The sequence below is a fragment of the Panthera pardus genome, unplaced genomic scaffold (assembly GCF_024362965.1).
Source record: "Panthera pardus isolate Hobbes unplaced genomic scaffold, ASM2436296v1 HiC_scaffold_22, whole genome shotgun sequence".
In the NCBI taxonomy this organism is placed as follows: domain Eukaryota; kingdom Metazoa; phylum Chordata; class Mammalia; order Carnivora; family Felidae; genus Panthera; species Panthera pardus.
The window spans coordinates 59,398,602-59,416,406 of record NW_026526788.1 but is presented as its reverse complement, the minus strand read 5'-3'; the positions used below and the strand labels follow the sequence as shown (position 1 = coordinate 59,416,406).

The 17,805-nt window shown below is 51.6% G+C and overlaps 2 protein-coding genes across 6 annotated transcripts in view; one reads left to right on the top strand and one right to left on the bottom strand.

Annotated features, from left to right (window-relative positions):
• The window catches only part of DPCD (deleted in primary ciliary dyskinesia homolog (mouse)), a 30,113-nt gene extending 23,840 nt beyond the window's left edge, over window positions 1–6,273 (bottom strand). For all 4 annotated transcript variants that reach the window (XR_008424908.1, XR_002082614.2, XM_019459217.2 and 1 more), the window contains exons 1-2: window positions 6,168–6,273; window positions 1,383–1,463 (exon numbers count right to left, since the gene is read on the bottom strand). Coding sequence is in view for 2 of the 4 variants with exons in the window: in XM_019459217.2 (XP_019314762.1) it covers window positions 1,383–1,463; window positions 6,168–6,231 (145 nt within the window). In the remaining 2 variants the exon portion in view is untranslated. The remainder of the gene's footprint in view (window positions 1–1,382; window positions 1,464–6,167) is intronic.
• Window positions 6,274–6,341: 68 nt separating this feature from the next.
• Window positions 6,342–14,392, top strand: POLL (DNA polymerase lambda). Of its 2 annotated transcripts, none has more exons than XM_019459216.2 (9): window positions 6,342–6,400; window positions 7,218–7,351; window positions 7,863–8,157; window positions 8,345–8,507; window positions 8,867–9,184; window positions 9,949–10,122; window positions 10,677–10,805; window positions 12,873–13,041; window positions 13,486–14,392. In XM_019459216.2, the coding sequence occupies exons 2-9, from the start codon at window positions 7,240–7,242 to the stop codon at window positions 13,848–13,850; spliced, it is 1,725 nt and encodes a 574-aa protein (XP_019314761.2). In that variant the 5' UTR covers window positions 6,342–6,400; window positions 7,218–7,239; the 3' UTR covers window positions 13,851–14,392. The 2 variants fall into 2 exon arrangements, with proteins under 2 accessions (XP_019314761.2, XP_019314760.2); XM_019459215.2 differs by having other exon boundaries at window positions 7,190–7,351.
• Window positions 14,393–17,805: the final 3,413 nt, after the last annotated feature.

Sequence of the window (17,805 nt, the reverse complement as noted above, 5' to 3'; positions counted from 1 at the left end):
TTTGTAGGCCACTGTCTATTCCCTACCCGCCAAGAGGAGAAGTGACAGGTTAACGTGGGATGCTACAGATGAAGGCACCTAAACTTGTTTTCCATTTTAACGTCACGTCCAAGCACAACTAAGAGGCCTGGGGTTATTTGTTTGCCTGTTTTTATGGCCACAGCAGCTACAGCTGTTTTATTTGCTCTGAGTAGCAGAGAGAGGTGGTGCTGGGGGCTGGGGGAGAGTAACTCCAGCTAGTCTCTGGCCTGGCAATGGTGGTGGTTAGCCCACGTGACCTCTGCTTTCATAAGCTCGCCCCTGTTAGGCATTCCAAGGCTGTCACCCCCTGGGAGTGCTATAAATTACAATGCATTGTAAGGATATTACTACTGTATTGGTTTCCACCAAATCAGTGTCATATGCTAAACACATCAAGATTTTTAATAGCACCAGACTAAACCAATTGGGACTGGAGCCCAAGCAGCTCATAATAAGGAGGGATCAACACTTCACTCTGTGACTGAACATGCGCAGGACACACATTTTAAGACTGGAGACTAAGAAAATGCAAACCAGTGTAATCCATGTTGTCGGTTCTCAACATTTATGAGCTGTCAGAAAAAGGGAAAACGAAATTCCCTTGTCGATACTACCTGTCGATCAGGCCCAGGAAGAAATTAAAGTCAAGAAAATAACCCAACCCATGATTCCATCACTGGTCTTAGCATTTCAGGTGGAACTTAATAAAGAGACCAACTCCCTCTGCTGACAGCCTCAGGCCCTGGGTCAAAGAAGCAGCTACCTAGCTCTGGGAAGTCAGTTAATGCTGATGTGCATACCTGGGCACAGAGGATGAACAAACCAAATACTTCCCAGAAATCTGAGCTGGAGCCCCTATTCGTGAGCCTAGTCTTAGAGGAAAAGAGTTGCAGGAATGAAAACAACAATGCTGCAAAATCCCCATTTCTACTCCCAACCCCTTTTGATTCAGGCATTCTCCAAGGTAAGGGTCAGATTTCACAGTGCCACCTCTGTGGCCACATGAATAGCTGCTGCCTCTGATGCTGGCTTGCTCCTGATGTGGCTTCAGAAAACAAACAAAACAACTACAGTTAAAGCCTGCCCTTACCTCTACTCACTCAGCCTGTAAAAGGCTCACTTCCGGTTCTGTCTTCCCTATATAGTTGTCACCGACAGTTTCCCTACAGGAGACTTATGCTCTCATTTGTCTGGGGGTCAGGTGGAGTTGACTAGTCCAGCAGACACCCACTCCACCTCTGGTGTCCAGCCCTGACATCACATCATTCTCAGGAACAATCTTGCCTCAGGTTGGAAGTGTTTACCTGTGCTAGGTCACCCCAAGTGTTCCTAAGGGCCCACTGGGAGCCCTTGTCACTTACCAAGTAGTTCGCCTGACTTCTCATCGTATTCTTCGGCCATTTCCTTTCCATCTGGGAACAAATAGTGCACCTTCCTTCTCCCTATGCACAAAGTAGAGAGAGTCGCTTACCCCCAAGCTGCTTCTTGCCTTGCACCTTGCACATCAAGGGATCTACCTGGGAAACACCAACAGCCTTGGGCTTGGACATGAGAAACCCTTCCAGAGCTCCATGAACTCCTTGCCAACCATTGCCCACCATTACTTTAAGACATGTATGGGAATGTATTTCCTTTCCGCGGCTTTCTCTGAACGTGTCTTTGCTCTGCTGTTCCCTCTACCAGCAAAGCTCCATCCTTTTCATCTGTTGAACTCCTCAGCCTTCAAAATCCAACTCAAATGTCACTCCACTGGGAAGTCTTCAGCCACCTTGGCAAAATGCATCACTTCCTTATTTGTTTGTGCCTCCCTAATATTCTATTCATATCCATAGTGGATCATTTATCACATAGTATACTTTTTAAAAAAAGCATCCTGTCTCCCCAGGAACAGTGCCACATTTATCTTTTTCTCCTCAGTTCTTAAAACCAAGCCTATGTGGGGGCGTCTGGGTGGCTCAGTTGGTTAAGCGTCTAACTTTGGCTCAGGTCATGATCTCGTGGTTCACGAGTTCGAGCCCCGCATCGGGCTCTGTGCTGTCGGCTCGGAGCCTGGAGCCTTCTTCAGATTCTGTATCTCCCTCTCTCTCTGACCGTCCCCTGTTCACACTCTGTCTCTCTCCCTCAAAATAAATAAACATTAAAAAAAATTAAAAACAAACAAACAAACAAAACCAAGCCTATGTGCTCAGAATATTTAAGTGGGTTTCCTGACCAAGCACTCCTTCTAGCCATGCCATTGCTCTGCCTTCTACACATCTCTAGGCCATTCCTAGCACACAGCCACATAATGTTCGTCCTTATATGTTTTCTTCATGGTATTTACCTTGGTTATGATTTACATTTGTGTGATTCTTTGATTACTGCCTGTCTCTATCAGATAGGTTTCATCCCTCTTGCCTATGGTTTCCCTAACATCAAGCATAGTACCTGGGATATACCAGGAGCTCAACTAAATATTAATTGAAAGAATAAATGAACACTGATTCAACTTTCATTGAAAGAATGCAAGAACCCATGGGTGCCTGGGTGGCTAAGTAGGTTAAGCATCCAACTTCAGCTCAGGTCATGATCTCGAGGTTCATGAATTTGAGCCCCACATGAGGGCTCTCTGCTGTCAGCAGGGAGCCCACTTCAGATCCTCTGTCTCCTTCTCTCTCTGCCCCTCTCCCACTCACATTCTCTCTCTCAAAATAAACAAACATTAAAAAAAAAAAAAAAGAATTCAAGAATCCAGGAGAGTCTCCTAGCCCAACTCTTCCACCTATATAATAGTCATAAGCTGATAGAAGTAGGTTCCTTAGTGAGCCTAATAACAGGGGACAGGTACCCAACCTACACTTGATGAATAGGAGCCCCAGGGACCTTGAGCAGCTAAAGGAGTCACTATCTGATCTACCAAGCCTTTTCCCATCTAATTCACTCCTCTGGACACAGTTCCCTTAAGTCACTCCTAACTTGTATTCTGGGGAAACTCACCCCCAAATTTGCAGAGCCTCTTAGCATGCCCCTAGGTTATAGTGCCCTCAATCATCTGGATGGCTCATAGAGCTGGAAAGGGTTTTCCTGTCAGGAGTGGGGTACAAGGTGCTGCCTGTGAGTAGCTGAGGGTGTGGCCAGACCCTCTTCTCCCCCTGGAGTCCATCTTGAGTCCAGGCAGGGTGCAGTGCTTGCTAGTGGCCGGCACTTTACATGTCTCATCGCATTTGATTCTCACAGTGACCCTATGTGCCCCCACTATGTGTTTCATAAATGAGGGAAATTGAGGCATAAGGGTCATACACCTTGTCCAATCTCATAAAGCTGTGAAATGACAGACCTGGACTTAAGCTCATTTGAGGCCAAAATCCATGCTCTAATAACATACTAGGAGAATGTGCATAGCTTTAAATATTTGTAAGGTTGAACACTGTTCCAAGGGTTTATTGGTCGTTTCTAGTGAATTACCTGTTTAGGTCTTAGCTTATTTTATTTGGGTATTCATCTTTTTTTTACTGATCTGATTGAACTTTATATTAACCCTGAATCATATATGTTTCAAATATTCTGTTTCAATTGCCTTTTAACTTTGTTTACATTTTTTTTTAACATTTATTTATTTTTGAGACAGAGAGAGACAGAGCATGAACGGGGGAGGGGCAGAGAGAGAGGGAGACACAGAATTGGAAGCAGGCTCCAGGCTCTGAGCCATCAGCCCAGAGCCTGACGCGGTGCTCGAACTCACGGACCGCGAGATCGTGACTTGAGCTGAAGTCGGATGCTCAACCGACCGAGCCACCCAGGCGCCCCTTAACTTTGTTTAAAGTGGGTGTTCCCAGGGGCGCCTGGGTGGCTCGGTCGGTTAAGCGTCCAACTTCGCCTCAGGTCACGATCTCATGGTCCGTGGGTTCGAGCCCCGCGTCGGGCTCTGGGCTGACGGCTCAGAGCCTGGAGCCGGTTTCAGGTTCTGTGTCTCCCTCTCTCTCTGCTCCTCCCCTGTTCATGCTCTGTCTCAAAAATAAATAAACGTTAAAAAAATTAAAAAAAAAATAAAGTGGGTGTTCCCAAACGATTGTTTAATTTTTATTATAGCCAACTATTTTTTTCCTACCCAGGAGTTGTGCTTAGAATATCCTCCCTTACCCAAAGATTATATAATTATCTGTACTTTTTTTGTGATGTTACTAACAAAAAAACAAAATCCTAGATGATGAAATATTTGTTTAGATACTGTCCTGTGACCAAAGGAAGTGAAAGCAGACACTCAAACAAGTATTTGTATACCCATGTTCACAGTAGTAATATTCACAATAGCTAAACAAGTGGAAGCAACAAGTGGAAGTGGAATGGGGGAATTAGTTTTTGACAGGTACAGAGTTTCAGTTGAAGAAGATGAAAAAGTTCTAAAGATGGATGGATGACTGTACCATAACATGAATATACTTCATGCCACAGAACTGTATCCTTAAACATGGTTAAATGGTAAAATCTATGTTATCTGTTTATTTTTTTTGAGACAGAGAGAGACACAGACACAGCATGGTGGGGGGGGGGGGGTAGGGGCAGAGAGAGAGAGGGAGACACAGAATCTGAAGCAGCCTCCAGGCTCTGAGCCATCAGCACAGAGCCCAACCGGGGGCTCGAACCCACAAACCGTGAGATCATGACTTAAGCCGAAGTCGACGCTTAACCAACTCAGCCACCCGGGCGCCCCATATCTAGTTTTTAAAATAAAACCAAAACCACTGCTGTATGAAATAATGTCCAAAATCTTTAGCTCGGCATAGGAGATCTATCACAACATACTCCACTTTATCTAAATTCCATCTTCATGCCCCACCATTTCTCCTCACTGCTCCTTGAGAAAAGAGCACTTTTATTCACCCTTGCATCCTAGCACCTGACAAGGTGTGGGTGTGGGTGTGTGTGTGTGTGGGGGGGGGTTGTTCTGACTGGGTGAGTGCTTCGGCCTCCCTGAATGTTTTGTCATTCCCCTATTTATGAGGCATATACTCTCACACTGCCACACCTTTCTTTACATGTGAGTCATTCCTCCTGGTACAGCCATCCCCTCTTCTCCACTTAGCAAACACATATTAATTCTTTAGGACGTATTAACATCACCTCTTCTGTCAGGTTTTCTTTCAAAGAAACGATCATTCCCCCCTTTGTGCTCTCATAGCACTTTATAAAAGATTCCAACTTCTATTTAACACACACTCTCATTTATTTACATTTTTTCCCCTCTCTGCTCTAGTACATACCTCAGCACATAGTAAAAGCCTCCCTAAATGCTGCGTGAATGAACGAGCAAATGAGCAGGTGATTTTAATTTACATGCTTCCCTGATTAGCCTCTGCCTACAGATGTGCGCCTCTACTGGTATCCTAAAAGCTACAAAAATTCAGATCTAATTCATTCTGGCTGCCAAGTGGGTCCAGGAAAGGGCTCTGAAGCACTGGGGGTCCTATATCCGCCAATCCTAGGGTGAGAGAAAGTCAAGACTCCATACCCCTATGCCCACCTTTTCCAGGCACAGTCCTGGGGCCCTTGCTCTGTTTTCCCTACAGAAAAAACATTTAGAAGTTCACTTATAAACATATTACAGCTGAAAAGGACCTCAGAGGTAGCCCATCCAGCTCATTTTACAGATAAGGAAAACGAGGTCCAAGCAAGTAAAGAGGCTGTGATTTAACGCCAGAGTGGTAACTAGATCCTAGGTCTCCCGCCTCTTCCTGACACCAGGCTGCGTTCAGTAACAGAACCCGCGCTGACTGGACGGGGTGGGGAGGGCTAGGGCTGGTCTCAAACACTCTTGGATTTCAGCTTCCTCTTCTACAAAATGGGGTGGAAAATTAACAGCCTCTCGGGCAGCTGTAGGGAGCAAATGCCATAACGAATGTGAAGGAACTTATTTATTAGTAACACAATTCAGAGCTGGGCGAAGTGGTGTGGAGGAAACTAGGAGATGTCCAGAGACGCGTGTTCCAGTCACGTCATCTCTTTGGGCCTCAGTTTCCTCATCTGCCAATGAGGGACTGGGCCTGTCTGGCGGCCGCGGCCCTTCCAGCTCGACCGTCCCAGGCTGAGGCCCTTCGCGGAGGTGCCAGCGCGGAGGGCTGGACCCTGGGGGAAAAGGACTAGGGAGCTCGTGAGGGGTCTCGAGTTACCGTCCTGCAGCAGCGCCGTCTTCTCGGCGGTCCGGAGACTCTCCAACCAACCGGTTACCGCCATCTTCCCTGCGCCCAGCCAAGCGCCCCGGCCGCTGCCATGGCAACCATTCCAACTACGGTCACTTCCGGCTGACCCGGAAGATGTTCTGAGCATTTACCCTCCCCCCACCCCCTCCGGCCCCCGACTTCCCACCCACCACGCCCTTCGTCTGCTCTCATTGGCTGCCCTGGTAAGTGGTTTACTCCAGCCCACCCGCGGGGCCTGAAGTTGACCCCACCTGGGACCGAATCACTGCAACGGGTAGGGGTCCTTAGGTCAGGGTGCCGACACTCCAGCCCTCCTCTGGCCTCCAGCTGGGAGTGCCTGGCGCGCGCCAGCTGCGCTCGCGGCGGGTGCCCCACAGCTGCCTGTCGTCTCCACCCCCAGCTGTGAGGCCGCGACTCCTCTAGTCTCGGAAGGCGCCCCACACCTGCTGCTGCCTTGCCCTGTCTCCCCGCACCTGCGGGGCTGAGCACCCCCGTGACGGGAGGTCCGCGACCAGGGCAGGTGTAGGGCGTTCCCCCGCCTCCCTAACACCCTGCTCTCCCAGGGTTTCCTATGCGGGTCTGTGATGGGGTAGAGAAAGATCATGTGGGGTTTATATGCAGATTCCCCCCAGTCCGTCAATCCTCTTGGGAGCCCAAGTAAAGATGTAGCTCCATTTCCTAGCCTAGCATCTCCTGTTGGTAGAACCCTTTCAAAGTGGGATGCAGCAGGGCAGACACTGCGCTGAATCTTTAGAGCAACCCCTCCGAGGAATATCATTTTGTACCACTCAGAAGTTCCTTAATAGTCCCATCCTTCCCTTTATTTTCCCCAGTACTCTGACATTGAAAGGCTGGTGAGTGCTAGGCTAAAGTTCAGTTGGGTTTGAGATACCCCAAGGAACTGGGCTACTGCCCCCAAACCCTGGTCATTAGAGACACCACCTCGTAGGCAAAGGGTTGGGTAACCTCAATTCTGGGTTTCCACGTGATAGTTGCCCTGATCAAATCTAAAACCTAAAGGCCAGGATCCGGCCATCCCTCAATGGACCCCAGGGGCATCTTGAAGGCATTTCCCAAGCGGAAGAAAATTCACGCCGATCCATCATCAAAAGCACTTGCAAAGATTCCCAAGCAAGAAGATGGAGAAGCAGAAGGTGAGCAGACTCACCCTCAGAACCCTCATGTACTTGAACCCTTAGGATTCCTATGTTGCTCATGTCTAGACTTGGATATTAGAGCTGATTCTGCCCACCCACGGACTACAGGTTGGTTTGTATCTCCCTTGCACAAGGCTTGGGCCCCAGTCTTTGACAGGCCACTTGCTCTGTCTATTAATAGTAGGTGTCTATTAATACTTGTTGAAAGAATAAATAAACAAATGAAGTGATATATAAGATACCTACAATGTGCTAGACACAGTTCTAGATTACATGAGGGAACACGACATATCAAAATCCTTGCCCCTTACATCAAGTGATGGTCCATGGGAAAATTAACTGTATGTTTGTGGCAGAATTCCCCAGAAGGCTGGCTGTCTAGATGGAAGAAAAATGATTGTTTGGGGGCACAGGACTGTAAAAGGTTCATTCGGATCATATCTGACAGTTATGACATATATGACAGTTATCATATCTGACAATAGGCATCTGGATGTCCCTTACACAGAATGGCTGAGCTCCCTGCGGGCCCATGTTGTGCCCAGTGGCATTGGGCGAGCCCGGGCAGAGCTCTTTGAGAAGCAGATTATCCAGCACGGTGGCCAGATATGCTCTGCCCAGGCCCCAGGCGTCACTCACATTGTGGTGGATGAAGGCATGGACTGTGAGCGAGCCCTCCGCCTCCTTCGACTGCCCCGGCTGCCCCAGGGCGCTCAGCTGGTGAAGTCCACCTGGCTAAGCCTGTGCCTGCAGGAGAGGAGGCTGGTGGACACGGCAGGATTCAGCATCTATATCCCTAACAGGTGGGTTGGCTCCAGTCTTTCCTCAGTGTTTTCTGGCAGCATCCTGAGCTCTCCTCTTGGGCTATTAAAAATAACTTTCATTGTCTTAATCGGACACATTAGAAAACCAAGATCTCAAAGTAGAGTATGAGGAGCAGAGGTAGGGCCAGACCTTTGGGATCTTAACTTGCCATCACCATCCCTGCAGGTACCCGGACCAACCACACGTCAGCAAGGCAGACCAAGACTTTTCTGCTCCTCCTGGAGCCCATGAGGCTCTGCTCAGGACAGCCCTCTCTCCTCCCTCTCCTCCCACGAGGCCTGTGTCTCCTCCCCAGAGGGCAGAAGAGGCCCTGAGCACCCAAGCCCAGGTCAGGAGCCTCCCAGCCCTCACAGCTCCCTTCCCCTGGGAACTAGGTCACAGAAACAGGCAGGGCCTGGTGGTGGTTCAGAAAGTCCTAGACCCCTGAAAGAGGAAGGACCTCTTTCTTATGAGGCCATTTGGCTCTTCCCAACATCCACCATGTCTGCATTTGGCCAGGCCACATCTACCACATACCACTGGGAATTCTAGGACTGAGCACTGGGGGAAGCCAGGTAGAACGTGGCCCCACACTTAAGGAGGTGCAGGTCTGACTCATTCCTGGGTCTGACTAGGAGGCTCAGACCCCACCTTTGAGGAGCTCTTTGGGGGGCGTGAACTTATTGTCTCATCTCTTTCCCCCTCAAGCCTGGCTCTGATGATGAAACCAGTGATGGGGAAGAGAACCAGGTTAGCGCAGCTGATCTGGAAGCCCTTATCAGTGGCCACTACCCCACACCCCTTGAGGGAGATGATGAACCAAGCCCAGCCCCTGAGGGCCTGGATAAGTGGGTCTGTGCACAGCCTTCGAGCCAGAAGACAACTAACCACAACCCCCACATCACAGAGAAGCTGGAAGTGCTGGCCAAAGCCTACAATGTTCAGGGAGACAAGTGGAGGGCCCTGGGCTATGCCAAGGCCATCAATGCCCTCAAGAGCTTCCACAAGCCTGTCACCTCCTACCAGGTACCCGGGGGCCAGTGCAGGGTATGCGGGGAGATGGGGGGCCCTCTGTTTACTGGCCAGAGGTTGGTGGTGGCACCAGTCACAAGGGGGATTGGGTGGAATGCTTAAGATTTTATGATGTCTGAGACTTCCACAAAAGAAAATGGGGATATGGATGAAAGCAGATTGACAAAATCTTGATAATTACAGAAGTTGCTGACAGGTACTTGGGGGCTCATTATACTGTTCTACTTTGGAATTTTTTCCATAGTAAATAGTTTTTAAAAAGTTTAGACTCCGGAGGCCAACAGACCAGAGTTTGAATTCTGGTTCCCATCATTCGCTGTGTGATTCCAGGCAAGTTACTTAAACCCTTAGAGCAAGGAAAAGGAACTAAGTAAGAAGAGTGAGAAACTCAGGTGTTCCCATGAGGACCAAATGAGATGCTCGCTGTCATGCAGTAAGGCCCGATACGCAGTAAGACCTCAGTAAATGTCTGCCCTCACTGTTCCGAGGGCAGTGGTGACTCGGATCGTCACTACTGCCTTTTCTCTACTTCCTGTGCTCGCCTCCATCCCTCTGAGAACCAAAAGACAAGTTTCCCAGCCCATTCTATCCTAACTTCTCATCTTCAGTTGTGCCCAGGCTTTACACAGCCATCAGTTGCCAACTAGCCAGGTTGGCCTTCACTCAGATACCTGCTGAAGGAGTCTGCTAGCCTACCACTGGCTCCGCACCTGCCGTCTTCTCATTCTTCTTTTCTACCTCTGCCTCCTCCTCCCCAGGAAGCCTTCAGTATCCCCGGGATTGGAAAGCGGATGGCCGAGAAAATCGTAGAGATCCTGGAAAGCGGGCATCTGCGGAAGCTGGACCATATCAGTGAGAGCGTGCCTGTCTTGGAGCTCTTCTCCAACATCTGGGGAGCTGGAGCTAAGACTGCCCAGATGTGGTACCAGCAGGTACCTGTCCCTGCACCTACTTCAGTTTTGCTCTTTCTCAGAGGTCCTGCCCCACAGTTCTCATACCCTGTACTCTGATGGGAATGAACCCAGACTACAGTGAGACCACTTTTCATGGGGATTAGGTCTCCTGGCTTCCAGAACTGCCCTGTTGCTTGGTAGCCTTGAGGCATTAATCTGTTGTGTAGGCAGAGATAAGAAGCATGTTTCTCTGTCTCCCAGACCAGCAAGGGCCTTCCTGAGAAGACCAGGACTCAGGGCTGAGTATCCAGATCAATGGTTCCCCAATCTGGCCATGCCCGGAATCCCCCAGACCGATGGATTCATGAACCATTATTTTAGGGTTGTGGCAGGGCTGGATTGGGGTGTGTCTCCTGTGCTCCCTACCTTTCTTGAGTCCCACTGATTAGAGACCCAACCACTCCTGGGGTTGGTCCTACCTCAAACCTTCCTTGGAGTTTGGGGGTGATGGTAGCCTTGTGTATGTGCTCACTCACTGCCTCTCCATTGGTCCTGGCTGCTCACAGCCTCCTCATCTGGCTTCTTTTTTCCAGGGTTTCCGGACCCTAGAAGACATCCGCAGCCAGGCCTCCCTGACTACCCAGCAGACCATTGGCCTGAAGCATTATGATGACTTTCTGGAACGCATACCCAGGGAGGAGGCTGCAGAGATTGAACAGACAGTAAGCAGGTGCCCCAGAGCAGTGAGGAGCCTTGCTATAAGCTCGTGGCCTGGCTCAAAGTCAGGAACACCTCATCCCTCAGCCGGGAAGTCAGAAGAAGCTGTGGAACAGCAGAGGTTGGGACCAATGAGGAAAGGGCAAGTTGAGACTGAAGCTGGAGGGGAGGGTGGCTTTGGTAGCGAAGGGCTGCAACACCAGGTCTCTGGATTAGGGTAGAGTGAACATTGGCAGAGATGCTAGAATGATGTTAGGACTGGGTTAACGTTTGGGCTGGATTAGAGGTGGAATATGGTCAGAACTACTTGAGGATATTGGGGTTTGAACTGGGCCAGGTCTGGGTCAGGGCAGAGGTACTTAATGTTTTTTGATTTACAAACTTTTCTGAGAACCCGATGAAAACTATAGACTCTTTTCTCTCCAAAATGTGTACAAATGTACAAAGTTGTTTTTTTTTTTTATCTCTTTCCAGAGGTAAGGGCCTTCTGAAGGCTCCCCCCCACCCCTCCACCAACCTGAGACTGGTTCAGGGTGTGGGTTAAAGTTGGTGTAGAAGCACAGTGCCAGTACAGTTAGGTTTGGGGTTAGAGAAAAGCTAGGTTGAGTTAAGGTTAGGCCCGAATTAAGAGTAGGGTTTTCTTAACATTGGATGCTTTTAGTTAAGATTTGTCATTGTCCTAGAAATAAGATTTGGCCAACATTAGGGTTTGGTTTAGCGTTGGATTAGAGAGTAAATTCGTATAAAACCTAGATTAGAGAGAGACTAGGGTGTATTTAGGATTAGATATATCATTTGTTCAGTCAGCTTCAGGATTATGGGGTGGTTGCTGTGGGCAAGGTTTGCTACTTTGGAGTCAGATTCTGATCAGGTAGGACTCTGTGGAGACCCTGGCCCACTTTAGTTAAAATTAGCCTCCAGCTCCACTCCAGGCCACTAGGCCACGGGACTACGAGACTGGCGCAAGATAGATGGACAGGCCCTTTTGTCCACCCATCACCAGGCCTTGGTGCTAGTAATGACGCCGTCACTCAGCCACGGTGTCCAGGCACAGAGAATGTCCCAGTGAGCTTCCAGCCCCCAACCCATTCGAACAGCAGTGGCTTCCCACCTGGCCTGCTCCCCCCACTTAAGGGCTCCAGCTTTAGGAGTTTTTGATGGGATTACTCATCCTAGGTCTCCTCCCATCCTCTTGGGAGGCTCAAGAAGGGACTGAGAGGATTAGCAGAGCCATGCCTGTCAGGAGAATTGAGGTGTCCTGCCTGGAGTATCCAGGGCCCCAGAAATCTCAGTGTCCTGGGGTAGAGGCGTGGAGGTCATCTGCATATGAAAGGCTTCAGTGTCTCTGGGGTGGAGGCTAATGGGCTTATTCCTCTCAGTGAGGGTTGATCCTTCAGCTGACAGCCCCCTGTCTCCATTCCCTCTGCACTGAGCCCATTCCTCCAAGTAAGGGTGTGAGTATTGGCTCAGAATTGCCTCCCTCTTTGCTTTCTTTCTTTTTCTTTACTATAGGTGCGGTTGCATTTCTAGGCTCCATTTCCCTCCAGGCCTCAGCCTGGGGCACCCCGCTAGCCACCTGATGAAGCCTCAAGCCCCAACTCACACTCTGCTCTAAGCTCCAAATCCATACCAGGCCTTGGAGGGCTTCCAGGCACCTGGCCCTTTGTCCTAAGCAGACATACGCAGGCATAGGGTTTGGGGCCGAGGCCAAGAGAAGGGGTGTCTCTCCGCTTTTAAAGAGCTCCAGGAGGAAAGATCAGTGTCTTTCCTCAGAATCAGAGCATACACCTCTTAGATCCCTCTTCAGGCCGCCTCTGGTGGTATGAGCACGAGGTTTTCTCTTCTGTCCTAGGGAAGCTGGAGAACTGCCATTCCCCAGGGTAGATCTCTGACATCTCCTCCTTTAGTCTTTCCTTCAGGCTCGTGTGATGCGACCAGGGATTGGTTCGGGGCATAAGCCGGAAGTGTGGGCTCCTGGGTCGGGGAAGGCTCTTGTGCTGTCAAGGGGGACGAACTCCTTGCAGGGCTTCAGGCCCACAGGCCCTCCCCCCTGCCCCTCTGCTCTTTCTCAGGTCCGGGAATCAGCTCAGGCCTTCACCCCTGGGCTGCTGTGTGTGGCATGTGGTTCTTACCGACGCGGGAAGGCAACTTGTGGTGATGTGGATGTGCTGCTCACTCACCCGGATGGCCGGTCTCACCAGGGCGTCTTCAATCGCCTCCTTGACAGCCTTCGACAGCAAGGTATAAGCTCCATCTCTGGGTGAGCAGGTTGGCTCCAGGCAGGGCGAGGCTAGCCGACCCCCAGGAGGGAGGGCCTCAGAGTTGCAAGCTCTCGGCAGGAAGCAGGGGAGGGTGGCTTCGTGAGAGTGCCACCTCTCCCTTGTGGCCAGAGCCAGTTCAGGGCAGAGATGAAACAGTCCACCACCCCTGCACTTAGTAATAGGTGCTCAATACTGCCCGCAGGTTAATTGCTTGATCTCACCTTTCTGTGACACTTCAGGGGACATGGGGAGGAATGGCCATGCGTGTTTTAAAGAGGCAGGTGCAGAGAGGGCAAGGTTGCCCAGCAAAGAAATTCACGCGCAGGGAATGGAGGACCCGGGGATGAACAGGAGAGACCTGGGAGGATGGGGCAGCCCAAGCCTGGCTTCCTGCCCTCCCAGCAGCCTTCCCATGTTGTGCCAGGGTTCCTGACGGATGACCTGGTGAGCCAGGAGGAGAACGGCCAGCAGCAGAAGTACTTGGGTGTGTGCCAGCTCCCAGGGCCGGGGCGGCGGCACCGACGACTGGACATCATCGTTGTGCCCTACAGCGAGTTTGCCTGCGCCCTGCTCTACTTCACTGGCTCTGCCCACTTCAACCGCTCCATGCGGGCTCTGGCCAAGACCAAGAGCATGAGCTTGTCGGAGCATGCCCTCAGCACCGCTGTGGTCCGGGACAGCCGAGGCCGCAAGGTGGGGCCTGGCCGAGTGCTGCCCACTCCCACTGAGAAGGATGTCTTCAGGCTCTTAGGCCTACCCTACCGAGAGCCGGCCGAGCGGGACTGGTGACCCGTGGCTGGGGGGAAGGGGGACTGCCCCACCTGGCCATCCAGTGCTTGTCTCCAGCCTTAGTGGGCTGAGCCTCACTACTTCAACAGCCTGGGCCTGAGGGAAAGGGCCAGCCTGGCTCCCACGTTCTGTCCAGCCCTCTCCTCAACAAGAGCAGACTGCTGGCCTTCTGCCTCCCCACTGCCTCTGGTGGAGTTCTGGACATGCCCCCCCCTCCCTCTCCCCCCCCCCCACCTCATTTTAAGCAAGAACAGCTGCTGGTGTGAAGCCAGTTTCCTGTGCTGAAGGCCCAGACACCCCCACTTCCCTGCCCAAGGAGGGTCTCTCTGCTGGGGGCAGGATGGGGGCTGCAGGGGAGGGGCAAGCAGCTGTAGCTGAGCATCACCTAAGACCCTTTGGAGCAAGAGAACAAGCCGTTTCACATGTCCTCCCTCCCCCTAGCCCGCTTCCTGTGCAGCTGGAGGTGTGGGGACGGGGTGACCAGGCTTGGGGAGGATAGCATTTGAAGGCCCAGGGGCCCAGTAAAGTGCACTTGACATTCAGCCTGCTTGGTGTCTGTGAACTGCTGCAGTCCCTGCCTGCCTTCAACCCGGGCAGGGATGGAGATGGGAGCCAAATGGGAGCCCAGAAAGGCAAGTTAACTGCTCTCCAGAAGGGCTGGCTTAAGTCCACTCCTGAGCTCAGAAGGGGGGCAGAGATGGATGGGTAAAAGGGAGAATTCATGGAGTCAGGCATTAGGAGTGCCTGTCTCTGCATTAGCATCTCTTGTGGGCTCTGCCCTAGAACAGGCTATCAGGACGTAAACAAAGGTGACAAGACTTACTAGGAACTGGTGACTTGTGCTACCAGCAGTGCTGAGGCAGTCAGACGAGGTTGCGTGGAGGGGAGGGGAAGGCTGGCAGGGAAATAGCCTGCCTGTTTGGGGAAAACTAAAGAGCCTACTTTAGAGACGATGCTGTATGCCAAGGCTGGTGGAGGACTGGGAGTCAGGCTAAGGGGCTCAGTTTGATAGAGGGGATAGGAGCAAGTCCAGCTGGTGGGACCAGGATGGCACTTGGAGGTTGGACCTCGCAGGATGGAGAGTTTGGTGAGGGGAGTGGTGGGGTGGGGAAGAAGGTTTGGACATACCAACTATGAAGAATAATGTGCACAGGGCTGGAGGAGGTGGCTGTGTTGGGAGGAGCAGCAAGGGGCCTGGAGAGGCCTCCTGGCATGGGGGGTTTGGAAGCTGAAGAGATGGGCGCAAGCCGGAGTGTGCTGGCTGGGAGGCAGGGCTGGGGGGCAGGTACTGAGTCCTGTGTCTCTGTCAGTAACTTGCAGAGTCTCAGAGCTGGCCTTTGTCGGCCTGATTTCGGTCAGGGGATGCCAGCATCCCGGCATAGGGATCCCGACTCTAGTTCAGAACTCAAGTCCAAGCCCTGGGGCCCCACCTGCACGGGGCATGCTGGGGAAGGAATCTAAAGCTCATGGAGTCTGGGAACCCTTTTCACAGCTTAGTACCAACCAGAGACAGCCACGTCAAAGGCCTAGAAGCCTCTGTGAGGGGTGAGTCCCTCGGAGCTTCTATTCCCAGGGAGGTGTGGCTGACTGGGGCCCGGAATGAATAAGCCAGGCAAATTCCTGGCCCCTTAGGCTGCTTCTGGACCCTGCTTGCAAGCTCTGCCAGGTCTACTCTGAACTAGGCCCCCAATGTCTGCCATCATTCCCAGCAAGGGTCAGAGCTGGCAGAAACCCAAAGCCTGGAGTGTCAGGTCCAAATGTGGAAGTTGCTTCTCTCCTTTTGCTTCCCACTTAAATGCCCTGGCATCCTGTCCGGGCCCACAGTAATAGGGCCTCCAGGGCTGCAAGAGGGAACCAGTGGGTCACCGGGTAACTTGGCCAATTAACCACTTCCCATACACAGAAAGTTCCCAGAACTACAGAGGATAGTGCCGCCTTCTGTGTCTGAAAACAGGGACCTGGCCCCTCAACCTCCTCCCAAGAGATTCAGAATTCCAGAGATTACCTTCAAACCAAGTCAACCCCTTGTCCCACCTCCTGGCAAGGACAACAGGAAATTGGGAAAGAAAGGAGAGCACCCACACCCTCCAGAGAGACCCATTCTGGAGGTAGTATCCTCTTGGCCACTCAGTCTGACACAGGAGCCTGGGAGAAAAGCTGAGGGAAGGGTTTCTGTCTGGAGAAAGGCTGCTCAGTTTGGAGGAGGGGCTGGTTTTCCGAGTTCAAGCTAAGCAAAAAGTGTATTAGAAGGATCCCCAGGTACTTCAGAGCCTGAACTTGGTTTCTGGGTAGGCTTGCAGCCCAGTGCCCCATTCTGCCGGAAAGGGAGACTGAATTTTGGAGCCTTAGTGGGAACTGGCATCCTGTCTAGCAACTGAGCACCCCAAAACTACCACCCAATCACCATCTGGTCCCAAGGAGGAGGAGAAGGGCCCACAAGCCTGCTTCTCACCCCTATCCCAGCTGTCGTCACTCTGTCTCAGAGCCAGAGTTGTCCCTGGCCAGATCACATGTACAGTAGGCAGAATAACGGTCCCTCAAAGATGTCTACATCCTAAAACTTAGAACCTGTGAGTATGTTATCTTACTTGGCAAAAGACAATGCAGATATGATTAAAGTTAAAGATTTTGAGAAGAGATGATCCTGTGGGCCCAATCTAATTATGAGTCCTTAGCAGAGAACCTACACAGAGAGATGTAACAACAGAAGGAAGGTCAGAGAGATGTGACGTTTCCGACTTTGAAGATAGAGGGGCACTCGTCAAGGGATGTGGGCAGCCTCTAGACACTGGAAGAGGTGAGAAGACAGAGTCTACTCTACTCTAGAGCCTCCATAATGGAACACAGACCTGGAAACACCTCAACTTTATTCTGGTGAGACCCACCTCAGACTCCTTAACAGGAGTGCTGTGTGGTGATAACTGTGTTGTTCAAAGTCACTGAGTGTGTGGTGATTTGTTACCACAACAACATAGAGAGTCAGTAGACTGGGCGTGTCCTGGCCTCTCCCTTTCTAGTGAGTGGAAGGACCTGCCGTGAGGCACAGGAGGCCCCTGCAAGCGCAGCTGGGGTGTGGGGAAGGGTGGGAGCCTCACTTGCCTGGAGGTGGGGAGGGTCAGATGGCAGGCAAAGCCTTGGGCCCCAGCCCTCTCCAATTGGCTGCCACCTGCTCAGTGTGAGCCTTCCTTAATTTCCGTTTCCCTCTGACATTTTGTGCCCAAGATACAGATCTCTCTGGGCTGCTCTGTCCCAACCCCACCACGCTGGGAGCCCTATCTTTTCCCAGGGCCTGGGTGGGATGACATTGGCCTTGGTCCCAGACTTGCACTGAAAGTGGAACAAGATAAGGCCAAATTCTCCTCCTGGGTTCTGGATGCTCATGGGGTGGGGAGGGGGGGCGGTGTGCAGGTGTGGGCACAGGGCCAAGAGGCTCCTGGCCTGAAGTGGACATGACAAGGTGGGCAAGTCCAGCCATGTGCTACCCTCCAGGTATCAAGGGCTGGGAATGGAGAACCCAGGCCCTTTGTTTTGCTTCTCCAGGATAGTTATGGGTTTCCTGTCCCTTTAAATGGGATGGGCTGCCTTTTGCCAGGACTAGGGACCAGAACATGGAGAAGACACTGGCCTCACTCCCTTTCTTCACTCCAACAGGAGAGCCCCTTTCAGCCCCTCCCACCATCTCAGAGATGAGCCTCACATGGAAGCTATAGCTGTTGGGGCACCTGCTGCTACCCAGACTCTGCAGACACTCGGGAGCTACCCTAAGCCTTGGGCTCAGCCCCAAGACCTTTAGTCCCATGTCCATTCTGCCCTTCATTCCAGGCACCAGCCAGCTAGTTTTCCAGAACCCATGAGCCACTGGGCAGCCCTGCTTCTGAGCCCTGGAACAGGGGGGTCCTCAGGGCCGAAGACCCAAAGCTGACCTGGACTCTGGGCCAAGCTTCATCCCCATTGT

Bases quoted from the DNA above. Each gene is read 5' to 3' on its own strand.
- POLL (XM_019459216.2), top strand. From the start codon at position 7,240: ATGGACCCCAGGGGCATCTTGAAGGCATTTCCCAAGCGGAAGAAAATT. The intron at 8,508-8,866 runs GTCAGGAGCCTC...TTCCCCCTCAAG, and splicing joins CCCTGAGCACCCAAGCCCAG to CCTGGCTCTGATGATGAAAC. The intron at 10,806-12,872 runs GTAAGCAGGTGC...GCTCTTTCTCAG, and splicing joins CTGCAGAGATTGAACAGACA to GTCCGGGAATCAGCTCAGGC.